Below are 15,619 nucleotides of genomic sequence, written 5' to 3'. Positions count from 1 at the left end.
AAAAAAAGCCTTGGTCCTAGAAGGCTTTGAATTGATGAATATTTTGATTGAAGTTATATATAGGCATTGAAACAAGGTTGATAAAGCAACCAAGGAATATCTTAAAATTTGCGCTTTTATGTGAAACGCTCTGAAAAAAATTAGTTTTTGTACACTTCCGCGTTATCAAAGCTTTCTTTATAAAATTATGTAAGTTAAATTACATTCGATTTTGTTATGTAAAATTTCAGAAACTGGTCAATGACAGCGGTAAGCAGTCTAAACACTTGTGTCAGTCAGAGTCAGGGTGTGATAAGATAAGCCTTGGCTTCAATTGTTTTTAAATTTGAATGGGGCAATGGGCACAAGTGAAACCACTTGACTGTTTAATGTCACTTGATAGTGGAGAGAGATTTTATATTTTATTTTCTGAAAATATTTAAAGACTACTCTAATTTTTAAGTTTATAATCAGTACTAGTCAGTTATAAGTTATTAACCTTTTAATTAAACATAACCTAATTATAAAACCCAATGAAAAATAGTGAGATTTATTACATAACATAACATTTGTGGTGAAATTTGTCTTTTCAGGTGTTAAACCAAATTGGACCCCACAACTTGTGGGTATAGTGTGAAAGGCAATGGCAGGCAGAATGATGAAAGGCATGGGTATGAGAGGTGGTGCTACTGGACCACCTACAACCCTGTTGAGCCCAGAAAGTGCCATGGCTTCGGAGTTATTTGATCAGTTTGTCTCAGCTGGGACTTTCAAAGCTGTGCTATACACCTATAGACAAATTTGTGAACTTCTAAGAATGAAGCCCAGTTCTTTTCATAACTTCTACCCAAAATTAAAAGCCAAACTAAGATCATGGAAGGCAGCTTCTTTATGGGCCAAATTGGATAAAAGAGCCAGTCATAAATGCTATAACAGAGGAAAAGCTTGCCAAAACACAAGGGTGAGATGGTGTAGTTTCATTTTCAACTTTGAAGTAAAAATTTGTCTTGTGAGAATCAAAATGGGAACTTTAATATGAAATTATAAATTGTCTGTGTAAATTTAGTATGAAAGTGATCTTAATCCTTTTTTAGGCCTTTATAGATTTGCTTTTCTTAAGGGTTTTTTAATTTAAATTAAGGGTGACCACTGTTCCTATATTTCTTATTTTTTTCCTACAATTTTAAGTCCTTTCTATATTTTCCTATAATTTCATGATAATTTCTATACTCTCCTATAATCTCATGATAATCCCTATATTTTCCTATAATTTCATGATATATCCTATATTTTCCGATAATTTCATGATAATTCCTATATTCTCTTATAATCTCATGATAATCCCTATATTTTCCTATAATTTCATGATATATCCTATATTTTCCGATAATTTCATGATAATTCCTATATTCTCTTATAATCTCATGATAATCCCTATATTTTCCTATAATTTCATGATATATCCTATATTCTCCTATAATTTCATGATATATCCTATATTCTCCCATAATTTCATGATATATCCTATATTCTCCCATAATTTCATGATATATCCTATATTCTCCTATAATTTCATGATATATCCTATATTCTCCCATAATTTCATGATATATCCTATATTCTCCCATAATTTCATGATAATTTCTATATTCTAACATAATTTCATGATCATTCCAATATTCTAACATAATTTCATGATCATTCCAATATTCTAACATAATTCCATTAATTCCTATATTCTAACATAATTCCATTAATTCCTATATTCTCCCATAATTCCATTAATTCCTATATTCTCCCATAATTCCATTAATTCCTATATTCTCCCATAATTCCATTAATTCCTATATTCTCCCATAATTCCATTAATTCCTATATTCTCCCATAATTCCATTAATTCCTATATTCTCCCATAATTCCATTAATTCTGATATTCTCCCATAATTCCATTAATTCTTATATTCTCCTATAATTTCGCGATAATTTCTATATTCTCCTATAATTTCGCGATAATTTCTATATTCTCCTATAATTTCGAGATAATTTCTATATTCTCCTATAATTTCGAGATAATTTCTATATTCTCCTATAATTTCGCGAGAATTTCTATATTCTCCTATAATTTCGCGATAATTCTTATATTTTCCCATAATATCGTGATAATTCTTATATTTTCCCATAATATCCTATATTTTCCTATAATTTTAACTCCATAGGGTTATTCGTGATGCTGCTTTTTTTTTGCAATAAAACTAGGGTTCCTTCATCCTTAATATATGGATATCAATTTCTTCCTATATTTTTCATCAATTTCATATCATATTTTCTTATATTTCAAGGATATATTTCCTTTAAAGGAATTTACAACTTTCAATGGTCACCTTGAAATTTTTAATTGCAGTCTAATTATATATATGTATATATATATATATAGGTTAACTCTTATCTTGTATATGTTATACTATAAATCAAAACGTAATTTAATAGTAGACCATTATTGTGACACACTTGTCTTTTATCGTTTTCCCTACTTAGGTGTTGATCATTGGAGCCGGCCCATGTGGTTTGCGTACAGCCATTGAAGCCCAGCTATTAGGCTGCAAAGTTGTAGTTATTGAAAAACGGGACCGTTTCTCTAGGAATAACGTTCTTCATCTTTGGCCCTTTGTCATTCATGATCTCAGAAATTTAGGAGGCAAAAAGTTCTTTGGGAAATTTTGCGCCGGTTCAATTGATCATATTAGCATTCGACAACTTCAGCTTATACTTCTCAAGGTATTTCATTTTTAATTGTTTTTAGTGGCGTCTGCTAGCCAGAACCCCTCTTCTTACCCCTATCGTACCCTTACCTCTCTCAGCTTGTAAGAATTCAACCAATCCCATGGGGGTAAGTGGTTCGGCCTAGCAGACGTCACTAAACCAATGGATAGTTGCGCAGTAGAAATAATCAAGAACTACTGCGCCATCCGCCATTGGTTTAGTGGCGTCTGCTAGCCAGAACCCCTCTTCTTACCCCTATCGTACCCTTACCTCTCTCAGCTTGTAAGAATTCAACCAATCCCATGGGGGTAAGTGGTTCGGCCTAGCAGACGTCACTAAACCAATGGATAGTTGCGCAGTAGAAATAATCAAGAACTACTGCGCCATCCGCCATTGGTTTAGTGGCGTCTGCTAGCCTGAACCCCACTTCTTACCCCTATCGTACCCTTACCTCTCTAGCTTGTAAGAATTGAACCAAACCCATGAGGGTAAGTTGTTCGGTTTAGCAGACGTCACTAAACCAATGGCGGGTTGCGCAGTAAAAATAATCAAGGACTACTGCGCCATCCGCCATTGGTTTAGTGGCGTCTGCTAGCCCGAACCCCTCTTACCCCTGTCTTACTCTTACCTCTCTCAGCTTGAGAGAATTCAACCAATCCCATGAGGGTAAGTGGTTTGGTTTAGCAGACGTCACTAAACCAATGGATAGTTGCGCAGTAGAAATAATCAAGAACTACTGCGCCATCCGCCATTGGTTTAGTGGCGTCTGCTAGCCAGAACCTCTCTTCTTACCCCTATCGTACCCTTACGTCTCTAGCTTGTAAGAATTCAACCAATCCCATGAGGGTAAGTGGTTCGGTTTAGCAGACGTCACTAAACCAATGACGGGTTGCGCAGTAAAAATAATCAAGGACTACTGCGCCATCCGCCATTGGTTTAGTGGCGTCTGCTAGCCAGAACCCATCTTCTTACCCCTCTCTCAGCTTGTAAGAATTCAACCAATCCCATGGGGGTAAGTGGTTCGGGCTAGCAGACGCCACTAAACCATTACAATATGATAATTAGCATTTAATTAGTCTTAAAAATAATCAAGGACTACTGCGCCATCCGCCATTGGTTTAGTGGCGTCTGCTAGCCAGAACCTCTCTTCTTACCCCTATCGTACCCTTACCTCTCTCAGCTTGTAAGAATTCAACCAATCCCATGAGGGTAAGTGGTTCGGTTTAGCAGACGTCACTAAACCAATGGCGGGTTGCGCAGTATAAATAATCAAGGACTACTGCGCCATCCGCCATTGGTTTAGTGGCGTCTGCTAGCCTGAACCCCACTTCTTACCCCTATCGTACCCTTACCTCTCTAGCTTGTAAGAATTCAACCAATCCCATGAGGGTAAGTGGTTCGGTTTAGTGACGTCTGCTAAACCGAACCCATCTTCTTACCCCTGTCGTACCCTTACCTCTCTAGCTTGTAAGAATTCAACCAATCCATGAGGGTAAGTGGTTCGGTTTAGCAGACGCCGCAGTAGTCAGCGTTTTTGTAACAAGAGATCATTAATGTTTAATATTTTTCCTTTGATACGACTTCGTTAATCTTTTTCATTCAATTCAAAGGTTGCTTTATTGCTTGGAGTGGAAGTTCACGAGAATGTTAGCTTTGAGAATCTTATTGAACCCCCCGAAGATCAAACGAAGGAGAGAGTGGGTTGGAGAGCGACTGTAACACCTGCAGATCATCCGGTGGCTCAATATGAGTTTGATGTTTTAATTGGCTCGGATGGAAAGAGGAATACTCTCAAGGGTTTCAATAGAAAGGAGTTTAGAGGGAAATTAGCTATTGCAATTACCGCTAACTTTATCAACCGCCAGACAATGGAGGAAGCCCAGATTAATGAGATCAGTGGAGTTGCTTTCATTTTCAATCAAAAGTTCTTCCAGGTAATATATGGCAGTAATTCGTCAATGAGGGGTGTATAATAGAAAGGTTGAGATAATATAACATTATGCCTTAAAGGAAAGGTTTAGATAATGTAACATTATGCCTTAAAGGAAAGGTTTAGATAATGTAACATTATGCCTTAAAGGAAAGGTTTAGATAACGTAACATTATGCCTTAAAGGAAAGGTTTAGATAATGTAACATTATGCCTTAAAGGAAAGGTTTAGATAATGTAACATTATGCCTTAAAGGAAAGGTTTAGATAATGTAACATTATGCCTTAAAGGAAAGGTTTAGATAATGTAACATTATGCCTTAAAGGAAAGGTTTAGATAATGTAACATTATGCCTTAAAAGGAAAGGTTTAGATAACGTAACATTATGCCTTAAAAGGAAAGGTTTAGATAACGTAACATTATGCCTTAAAAGGAAAGGTTTAGATAACGTAACATTATGCCTTAAAAGGAAAGGTTTAGATAACGTAACATTATGCCTTAAAGGAAAGGTTTAGATAATGTAACATTGTGCCTTAAAGGAAAGGTTTAGATAATGTAACATTATGCCTTAAAAGGAAAGGTTTAGATAACGTAACATTATGCCTTAAAAGGAAAGGTTTAGATAACGTAACATTATGCCTTACAGGAAAGGTTTAGATAATGTAACATTATGCCTTAAAAGGAAAGGTTTAGATAATATATAACATTATGCCTTAAAGGAAAGGTTTAGATAATATATAACATTATGCCTTAAAAGAAAAGGTTTAGATAATGTAACATTATGCCTTACAGGAAAGGTTTAGATAATGTAACATTATGCCTTAAGGAAAGTCTTAGATAATATGACATTATACCTTAAAGGAAATGGCGCGGAAAACATGATAACATTATGCCTTAAAGAAAAGGCGCTGATAACATAACATTATACCCATAAACTTTTAGGATATGAAAGAGCAGACAGGAATAGATTTGGAAAACATTGTCTACTACAAAGATGACACTCACTACTTCGTGATGACTGCCAAGAAGCAGAGTTTATTGGAGAAAGGCGTCATCATAAATGACTTCAGTGATACAGCCAGACTGTTATCCCCCGATAATGTAAATAGGGAAGCCTTAATGGATTATGCCCGCGATGCCGCTGATTTTGCCACCTGTTATCAAATGCCTCATCAAGACTTCGCCGTTAATCATTATGGTCAAGCTGATGTTGCCATGTTTGATTTCACCTCCATGTATGCCGCGGAAAATGCTTGTAGAATGGTGGAAAGAAGAGGCCATAGACTACTTCAAGGTATGTGCCTATTTTTGGTTGTTTTCAAACCACAATTTAATATTAGGCCTAGTGATGTCTTAGCCCAAATGTTATTAGTTTTGTACTGTTCAAATAATAGTTCATAAAATTAGAAGGGGATAATAGAATAATACTTAGTTATGTAGAATGATTCTTCCCGGGCTCATGGCACCATTTTTGTCTATTAGTTGGTTTTGTACTGTTGAGCTCCATTTCGGTACTGCCCTTATTTAATTGTGCATATCAGAAGGGGATAATAGATGGATGACACTCTGTATCCTCTTAATACCTTAGTTATGTAACATGATTCTTCCCGGGCTCATGGCACCATTTTTGTTAATTTGCTCTCCAACTCATTTAACTTCAGATGGGTAATTATCGCACCTTGGGGTGAATTATATAACTGTTTGCAGTACTAAATCCCCGGCAATTAACCCATAAACTTTGATTGTCTTGACGTGGCGGGACAAAAAACGCACAAGCGCATGCATGCTTCTTGGCAAATAGTTAAGCAGCACTAATAGATATAATAAGGATGAGGGAACTATTTATCGAGTATGTGCATGATTCGGGATAATAGAAGAAGGATGACACTCTGTTTCCTCTTAATACTTTAGTTATGTAACATATGATTCTTCCCGGGATCATGGCACCATTTTTGTTAATTTGCTCTCCTACTCATTTAACTTAAGATGGGTAATTATCGCACTGTGGGGTGAATTCTATAACTGTTTGCAGTACTAAATCCCCGGCAATTAACCCATAAACCTTTATTGTCTTGACGTGGCGGGACAAAAACGCACAAGCGCATGCAGCAAGTTACTTGGCAAATAGTTAAGCGCTAATAGATATAGCATAGTAATGATGAGGGAACTATTTATCGAGTATGTGCATGATTCGGGATAATAGAAGAAGGATGACACTCTGTATCCTCTTAATACTTTAGTTATGTAGCATGATTCTTCCCGGGCTCATGGCACCATTTTTGTTAATTTGCTCTCCAACTCATTTAACTTCAGATGGGTAATTATCGCACCTTGGGGTGAATTATATAACTGTTTGCAGTACTAAATCCCCGGCAATTAACCCATAAACTTTGATTGTCTTGACGTGGCGGGACAAAAAACGCACAAGCGCATGCATGCTTCTTGGCAAATAGTTAAGCAGCACTAATAGATATAATAAGGATGAGGGAACTATTTATCGAGTATGTGCATGATTCGGGATAATAGAAGAAGGATGACACTCTGTTTCCTCTTAATACTTTAGTTATGTAACATATGATTCTTCCCGGGATCATGGCACCATTTTTGTTAATTTGCTCTCCAACTCATTTAACTTCAGATGGGTAATTATTGCACTGTGGGGTGGATTCTATAACTGTTTGCAGTACTAAATCCCCGGCAATTAACCCACAAACCATGATTGTCTTGACGTGGCGGGACAAAAACGCACAAGCGCATGCAGCAAGTGCCTTGGCAAATAGTTAAGCGCTAATAGATATAGCATAGTAATGATGAGGGAACTATTTATCGAGTATGTGCATGATTCGGGATAATAGAAGAAGGATGACACTCTGTTTCCTCTTAATACTTTAGTTATGTAACATGATTCTTCCCGGGCTCATGGCACCATTTTTGTTAATTTGCTCTCCAACTCATTTAACTTCAGATGCGTAATTATTGCACCGTGCTATGGTGAATTCTATAACTGTTGTTTGTACGAAATCCTCGGCAATTAACCCATAAACCTTGATTGCCTTGACGTGGCGGGACAAAAACGCACAAGCGCATGCGCCTTGGCAAATCGTTAAGCGCTAATAGATATAGTAATGATGAGGGAACTATTTAAAATGGCGTATGTGCATGCATGATTCGGTTTAGTAACCCCAATTGCTATAATAAATGTTAAGGGTTGTTGGAAGAATCATGTTACAATTACCCATCCCACTTTGTGCAAGTACATGCACTTCTCTTTGTGGTACACTGAGGGTTAGCAAAATGCAACCGATCCGACTGTCAATGTGCTTTATTAAGCAATGTTCAAAATGTCTTGTGTAACCCATCGCACTTGTATCAGAGGGGAATAATTTTGTTAGGATGGCACTTGATAATGAATGATATGTTAGAAACATCATGACAGTCTTTGTTCATAATAATTTTAAAGGATTAGTCGGGGATTGCCTCTTGGAACCTTTCTGGCCCACTGGCTCCGGTTGCGCCAGAGGTTTTCTTAGTGCCTTTGACGCAGCTTGGATGGTACGAAGTTGGGCTTCTGGCAAAATGGCCCCGTTGCAAGTACTGGCTGAACGAGAAGCAATTTATCGATTACTGGCTCAGACAACACCCGAGAACCTCAGTAAAGATTTGAACCAGTACATGCTCAATCCATCGTCTCGCTATCCTAACCTGAATTCAAATTCAGTACTACCGTCCCAGGTTAGAAAACAAACTCTAAGTCATTTAATTTGGGGATTAAATTTAATTTAAGTAATCTTAATAAGACAGAGATTAAATTTAAGTCATCTTAATCAGGTAATGTATTTTTGGGTTTTGATAAATTAATAGGTTAGGTGTTTATGCGACACTGATGCGGAGATTCAAGATCAACTTCCTGATGTGGTTCCGGATATTCAAAGGAAGAAGAGAAGGAGGATGTCCCTGATTCATCCTGATGCTCTGTTGGCCTGGTGTCAACGTCAAGTTTCTCATATTGAGGGATTGACTATCGATAACTTGTCAACGTCTTGGAAAACCGGATTGGCGTTGTGTGGGATCATTCATCGGTACAGGCCTGATCTTATTGATATGAAAGCTCTGAAGGATGAAGACTCCGCTAAGAATAATCAGCTTGCTTTTGATATTTGTGAAAGGGAGTTTGGAATTCCACCCGTTATGACAGGTAAATGTTTTAGTAATTCTTATGTTTATTTACGCGTTGGGATTCTAATGTTTGTTTAAGTGTGTTAGTATTTTGTTTTTTACGCGTTAGTATTTTGTTTTTTACGCGTTAGTATTGTTAGTATTATGATCGTTTATGCATTAGTATTATTATTATGTTCGTTTAAGCGTTAGTATCATTATTATGTTCGTTTAAGCGTTAGTATCATTATATTCGTTTACGCGTTAGTATTATGTTCGTTTACGCCTTAGTATTATTTTCGTTCACGCCTTAGTATTATGTTCGTTTACGCCTTAGTATTCTAATGTTCGTTTACGCCTTAGTATTATAACTTTCGTTTACGCCTTAGTATTATAACTTTCGTTTACGCCTTAGTATTATAACTTTCGTTTACGCCTTAGTATTATAACTTTCGTTTACGCCTTAGTATTATAACTTTCGTTTACGCCTTAGTATTATAACGTACGGTTACGCCTTAGTATTATAACGTACGTTTACGCCTTAGTATTATAACGTACGTTTACGCCTTAGTATTATAACGTACGTTTACGCCTTAGTATTATAACGTTCGTTTACCCCTTAGTATTATAACTTTCGTTTACGCCTTAGTATTATAACTTTCGTTTACGCCTTAGTATTATAACTTTCGTTTACGCCTTAGTATTATAACGTTCGTTTACCCCTTAGTATTATAACGTTCGTTTACGCCTTAGTATTATAACGTTCGTTTACGCCTTAGTATTATAACTTTCGTTTACGCCTTAGTATTATAACTTTCGTTTACGCCTTAGTATTATAACTTTCGTTTACGCCTTAGTATTATAACTTTCGTTTACGCCTTAGTATTATAACTTTCGTTTACGCCTTAGTATTATAACTTTCGTTTACGCCTTAGTATTATAACTTTCGTTTACGCCTTAGTATTATAACTTTCGTTTACGCCTTAGTATTATAACGTACGTTTACGCCTTAGTATTATAACGTACGTTTACGCCTTAGTATTATAACGTACGTTTACGCCTTAGTATTATAACGTACGTTTACGCCTTAGTATTATAACGTACGTTTACGCCTTAGTATTATAACGTACGTTTACGCCTTAGTATTATAACGTACGTTTACCCCTTAGTATTATAACGTTCGTTTACCCCTTAGTATTATAACTTTCGTTTACGCCTTAGTATTATAACTTTCGTTTACGCCTTAGTATTATAACTTTCGTTTACGCCTTAGTATTATAACTTTCGTTTACGCCTTAGTATTATAACTTTCGTTTACGCCTTAGTATTTTAACTTTCGTTTACGCCTTAGTATTATAACTTTCGTTTACGCCTTAGTATTATAACTTTCGTTTACGCCTTAGTATTATAACTTTCGTTTACGCCTTAGTATTATAACGTACGTTTACGCCTTAGTATTATAACGTACGTTTACGCCTTAGTATTATAACGTACGTTTACGCCTTAGTATTATAACGTTCGTTTACCCCTTAGTATTATAACGTACGTTTACGCCTTAGTATTATAACGTTCGTTTACCCCTTAGTATTATAACGTTCGTTTACGCCTTAGTATTATAACGTTCGTTTACGCCTTAGTATTATAACTTTCGTTTACGCCTTAGTATTATAACTTTCGTTTACGCCTTAGTATTATAACTTTCGTTTACGCCTTAGTATTATAACTTTCGTTTACGCCTTAGTATTATAACTTTCGTTTACGCCTTAGTATTATAACTTTCGTTTACGCCTTAGTATTATAACTTTCGTTTACGCCTTAGTATTATAACTTTCGTTTACGCCTTAGTATTATAACGTACGTTTACGCCTTAGTATTATAACGTACGTTTACGCCTTAGTATTATAACGTACGTTTACGCCTTAGTATTATAACGTACGTTTACGCCTTAGTATTATAACGTACGTTTACGCCTTAGTATTATAACGTACGTTTACGCCTTAGTATTATAACGTACGTTTACCCCTTAGTATTATAACGTTCGTTTACCCCTTAGTATTATAACTTTCGTTTACGCCTTAGTATTATAACTTTCGTTTACGCCTTAGTATTATAACTTTCGTTTACGCCTTAGTATTATAACTTTCGTTTACGCCTTAGTATTATAACTTTCGTTTACGCCTTAGTATTTTAACTTTCGTTTACGCCTTAGTATTATAACTTTCGTTTACGCCTTAGTATTATAACTTTCGTTTACGCCTTAGTATTATAACTTTCGTTTACGCCTTAGTATTATAACGTACGTTTACGCCTTAGTATTATAACGTACGTTTACGCCTTAGTATTATAACGTACGTTTACGCCTTAGTATTATAACGTACGTTTACGCCTTAGTATTATAACGTACGTTTACGCCTTAGTATTATAACGTTCGTTTACCCCTTAGTATTATAACGTTCGTTTACGCCTTAGTATTATAACGTTCGTTTACGCCTTAGTATTATAACTTTCGTTTACGCCTAAGTATTATAACTTTCGTTTACGCCTTAGTATTATAACTTTCGTTTACGCCTTAGTATTATAACTTTCGTTTACGCCTTAGTATTATAACGTACGTTTTACGCCTTAGTATTATAACGTACGTTTACGCCTTAGTATTATAACGTACGTTTACGCCTTAGTATTATAACGTACGTTTACGCCTTCCTTAGTGTTATAACGTACGTTTACGCCTTCCTTAGTGTTATAACGTTCGTTTACGCCTTAGTATTATAACGTACGTTTACGCCTTCCTTAGTGTTATAACGTTCGTTTACGCCTTAGTATTATAACGTACGTTTACGCCTTAGTGTTATAACGTTCGTTTACGCCTTAGTATTATAACGTACGTTTACGCCTTAGTGTTATAACGTTCGTTTACGCCTTCCTTAGTGTTATAACGTTCGTTTACGCCTTCCTTAGTATTATAACGTTCGTTTACGCCTTCCTTAAGGTGCATTTTCATGCTCGCTAGTAGCGGGCAAATCTGGCGTAAGCTTTCAAATTTCGCGGGCATTTTTGACAACTAGATTATTTTGGATTTCCGCTTCCGCTATACGCGTTTTTTATTTTCATGCTTGCTCATTTGTTACCAGATGGCGCCATGTCTGTGCGGGGAGGCCAAAAACTATATTTTAGAATCCCTCTGAATGGCTGAAATAAGTCACGTGGTGTTGAGCTTTAGCGGATTTGAAAAGCTAAAGCGGTAAATATCTGTTTCGATTTGATCGGCGCGGAGAGAGAAAATCTGCTTAAGCTTTAAACTTTCAGCGGAATATTTCTGCTTTCGCGAGCATGAAAACGACTCAAGCGTGTAGCGACAGCGGATTTTTTGTGTGTTTTGCCCGCTACTAGCGAGCATGAAAATGCACCTTTAGTATTCTAACGCTCGTTTACGCCTTCCTTAGTATTATAACGCTCGTTTACGCCTTCCTTAGTATTATAACGTTCGTTTACGCCTTCCTTAGTATTATAACGCTCGTTTACGCCTTCCTTAGTATTATAACGCTCGTTTACGCCTTCCTTAGTGTTATAACGTTCGTTTACGCCTTAGTTAGTATTATAACGTTCGTTTACATAATTCATGTTTACAGGAGAAGAAATGAGTCAGTGTGATGTTCCCGACAAATTAGCCATGGTAGCGTACGTGACTCAGATCTATGACACCTTCAGGGGAGAAATTCCGTATCTAGTCCGTCCAGCCCTTAGTCCGACATCGGATGACCAAAGGGCCAGTGGAAGTACCACTCCCGTTGATCCGGAAGCCGCGGAAATGGCCAAAGGGGAGCCGAAGAAGTTGAATCTGAGCAAAGTCAGGCTTCCACACAGAAAACGTTATTCCATCGAAGGTGAAGGCAACGCTGAAGGATCAAAGAGAATCAAAACTCCCGCTGGTTTATCCAATGTTGGTCATAGAAGACGCATGAAGGAAAAGAACTTGGCTCTTAATCTCGAATCGAAAGACGTGGCACTGACTAGTTTTAAGAAAGTAACTGGGACAACGCAAGCCGCCACTGATAGAGAACAATTTCGAATCAAGATGCGCCATTTGCAGAAGCAACTCAGGAAAGATGAAGGACAACGGGTCTCGGATGATAGTGAAATGGAGGTAAGGTTCTTTCCATTATTTCACTTTAATATGTGGTCAGGGTTCATACAAACCTGGAAAACAGGGAAATAAATAGTTGACAAAACCTCAGGGAAATTTCGAATTTTAGTAAAATTCAGGGAAATCAGGGAAATTTGCGTCAAACAGGGGCCGAGTAATTAAGTAAAATGTTCGTGAACATCCCCTCCATAGGATTAACATTACACCCAACTTTGGAGGCTCATAACTGTGGTTCTACTAGAGATACGGGGATGCCCTTTGAGTATGTTATAGTCCTATTCGCCAACCATCCTAAAAACGTAGGGCTACGACAAACAGGGGCCCAGTAATTTAGGAAAATGTTCGTGAACATCCCCTCCATAGGATTAACATTACACTAAACTTTGGAGGCTCATAACTCTGGTTATATTAGAGATACGGGGATGTCTTTTATTTGATTATGTAATAGTCCTATTTGCCCATCCTCCTTCGTTGATATACGGGAAAAACCTGGAAAACTCAGGGAAGTATATGGGGGAAAACCTAGAAATCTCAGGGAAGTTTGTTTTCCAAAAGTTGTATGAACCCTGTATAAGTATTCGTGGGTATAAGTCTTGGTTGTAAACTAATACTTTCTGTACGTGTATTACGGGTAAACATCGAGGGTCTACTCACTAAAAACTCGTTGCCGATTTTAAACGGGATTGGGATTAAGGGTTACATAGAGATTACGGCGGGTAGCACTGTTAAAGGCAGCTCGTCGAGGGGCTACTCACTAATGATAATTTTTGTTTATTCGGGGTTTTCATTGGTGATTTTGAAAGGGATTTACATTAAGGGTTACTTGGGGGTTACGTTAAAGGTTACTTAGGGGTTACGTTAAAGGTTACTTAGGGGTTACGTTAAAGGTTACTTAGGGGTTACGTTAAAGGTTACTTAGGGGTTATGTTAAAGGTTACTTAGGGGTTACGTTAAAGGTTACTTAGGGGTTACGTTAAAGGTTACTTAGGGGTTACGTTAAAGGTTACTTAGGGGTTACGTTAAAGGTTACTTAGGGGTTACGTTAAAGGTTACTTAGGGGTTACGTTAAAGGTTACTTAGGGGTTACGTTAAAGGTTACTTAGGGGTTACGTTAAAGGTTACTTAGGGGTTACGTTAAAGGTTACTTAGGGGTTACGTTAAAGGTTACTTAGGGGTTACGTTAAAGGTTACTTAGGGGTTACGTTAAAGGTTACTTAGGGGTTACGTTAAAGGTTACTTAGGGGTTACGTTAAAGGTTACTTAGGGGTTACGTTAAAGGTTACTTAGGGGTTACGTTAAAGGTTACTTAGGGGTTACGTTAAAGGTTACTTAGGGGTTACGTTAAAGGTTACTTAGGGGTTACGTTAAAGGTTACTTAGGGGTTACGTTAAAGGTTACTTAGGGGTTACGTTAAAGGTTACTTAGGGGTTACGTTAAAGGTTACTTAGGGGTTACGTTAAAGGTTACTTAGGGGTTACGTTAAAGGTTACTTAGGGGTTACGTTAAAGGTTACTTAGGGGTTACGTTAAAGGTTACTTAGGGGTTACGTTAAAGGTTACTTAGGGGTTACGTTAAAGGTAACACGTCAAGGGGCTACACACTAAAACCTCATTGGCAATTTTAAAAGGGGTTGGGAATAAGGGTTATTTAGAGGGCCCGGGTAATCATTTTAGATTAACCCTTGTTCTTTTTAATACCGTGAATTCTAGCCACATGAACAAATGGATGTGAAACCACCAAGACCCCAACTTATTGGCAAGATAAATGCCGAGGATTGGAACATTAAAATGCTCGAAGAAAAATTGAAAAATCGTGGCAAGGTTACCGATCTGAAAAAGACTCCTTCACCGAAACCAAGTAGATTTAAGAAAGACGAGTGGAACATCAAACTTCTCGAGGAAAAGCTGAAACAGCAGCAAATGCCACCAGCTCCAAAGGATGTATCGGAACCAAGGCCCAAAGTCCTCAAGGTAATAAGATTTTTCAATTTCCTAAGTCAAGTTAAAAACCGAGTTGGCAACTCCTTCCGAAGAACGTAATGCATGCATGAACAGTTCCAAATTTATGAAACTTAATTCCCATTCATTTTATATAACAATTTACAAAATTTTAAACTGGTTTTAAATATTTCTGTACGAATAAAATTCTTTTAGATTTATCGCCTTAATCGCTTTGCAGTTAACATTGGTAGTTAAGCCTATTGCACATATTACATTTAACTAAAATGTAGCGAGTCAATGGCTTGGTCTATTTTGAACTATAGAGATTTTGACAATTCACGCTTTGCTGTATTAAAATACTTATGTGTGCTTTATTGCATGACATAATGGAAGCTAATATAACCGTTGCGACAGCTGCTTGAACATTTTTAATACGTTTTTTATTTGCTGGCGAATAGGGACAGGCAATTCTAGTATGCATTTTTAGCCACATCGTAGTATACGATGAGGCTCTTAGTTTGACCCGAGCCGTAGTAGTAGTAGTAGTAGTAGTAACCGTAGTGGCCGGAGTTTTCGCTATCGTTATCGTTATATTTTAGGTTAAAAGGAACTCGATAGTACCTAAACCCACCAATAGGGGTAGCTATTCGGATCGCAGCCGGGAATCAAACTCGGATCGCTCACGCAGTGGACAGACATTCTACCACTGAG

General features: G+C 37.0%; 1 protein-coding gene across 1 annotated transcript in view; it reads left to right on the top strand.

Moving 5' to 3' along the window:
- Positions 1–73: 73 nt before the first annotated feature.
- The window catches only part of Mical (Molecule interacting with CasL), a 30,052-nt gene continuing 14,506 nt past the window's right edge, over positions 74–15,619 (top strand). Inside the window, exons 1-9 of the mRNA XM_089856987.1 lie at positions 74–189; positions 573–940; positions 2,515–2,754; positions 4,350–4,673; positions 5,612–5,963; positions 8,130–8,401; positions 8,531–8,864; positions 12,454–12,968; positions 14,678–14,938. Of these exons, the coding sequence (XP_089713113.1) occupies positions 623–940; positions 2,515–2,754; positions 4,350–4,673; positions 5,612–5,963; positions 8,130–8,401; positions 8,531–8,864; positions 12,454–12,968; positions 14,678–14,938 (2,616 nt within the window). The 5' untranslated portion in view covers positions 74–189; positions 573–622. The remainder of the gene's footprint in view (positions 190–572; positions 941–2,514; positions 2,755–4,349; positions 4,674–5,611; positions 5,964–8,129; positions 8,402–8,530; positions 8,865–12,453; positions 12,969–14,677; positions 14,939–15,619) is intronic.

Source organism: Phalangium opilio, unplaced genomic scaffold, assembly GCF_054372755.1.
Source record: "Phalangium opilio isolate 3A_F unplaced genomic scaffold, DU_Popi_V2 ptg000217l_1, whole genome shotgun sequence".
In the NCBI taxonomy this organism is placed as follows: domain Eukaryota; kingdom Metazoa; phylum Arthropoda; class Arachnida; order Opiliones; family Phalangiidae; genus Phalangium; species Phalangium opilio.
The sequence above is the reverse complement of the archived record's forward strand: the minus strand, read 5'-3'. Positions and strand labels throughout refer to the sequence as shown.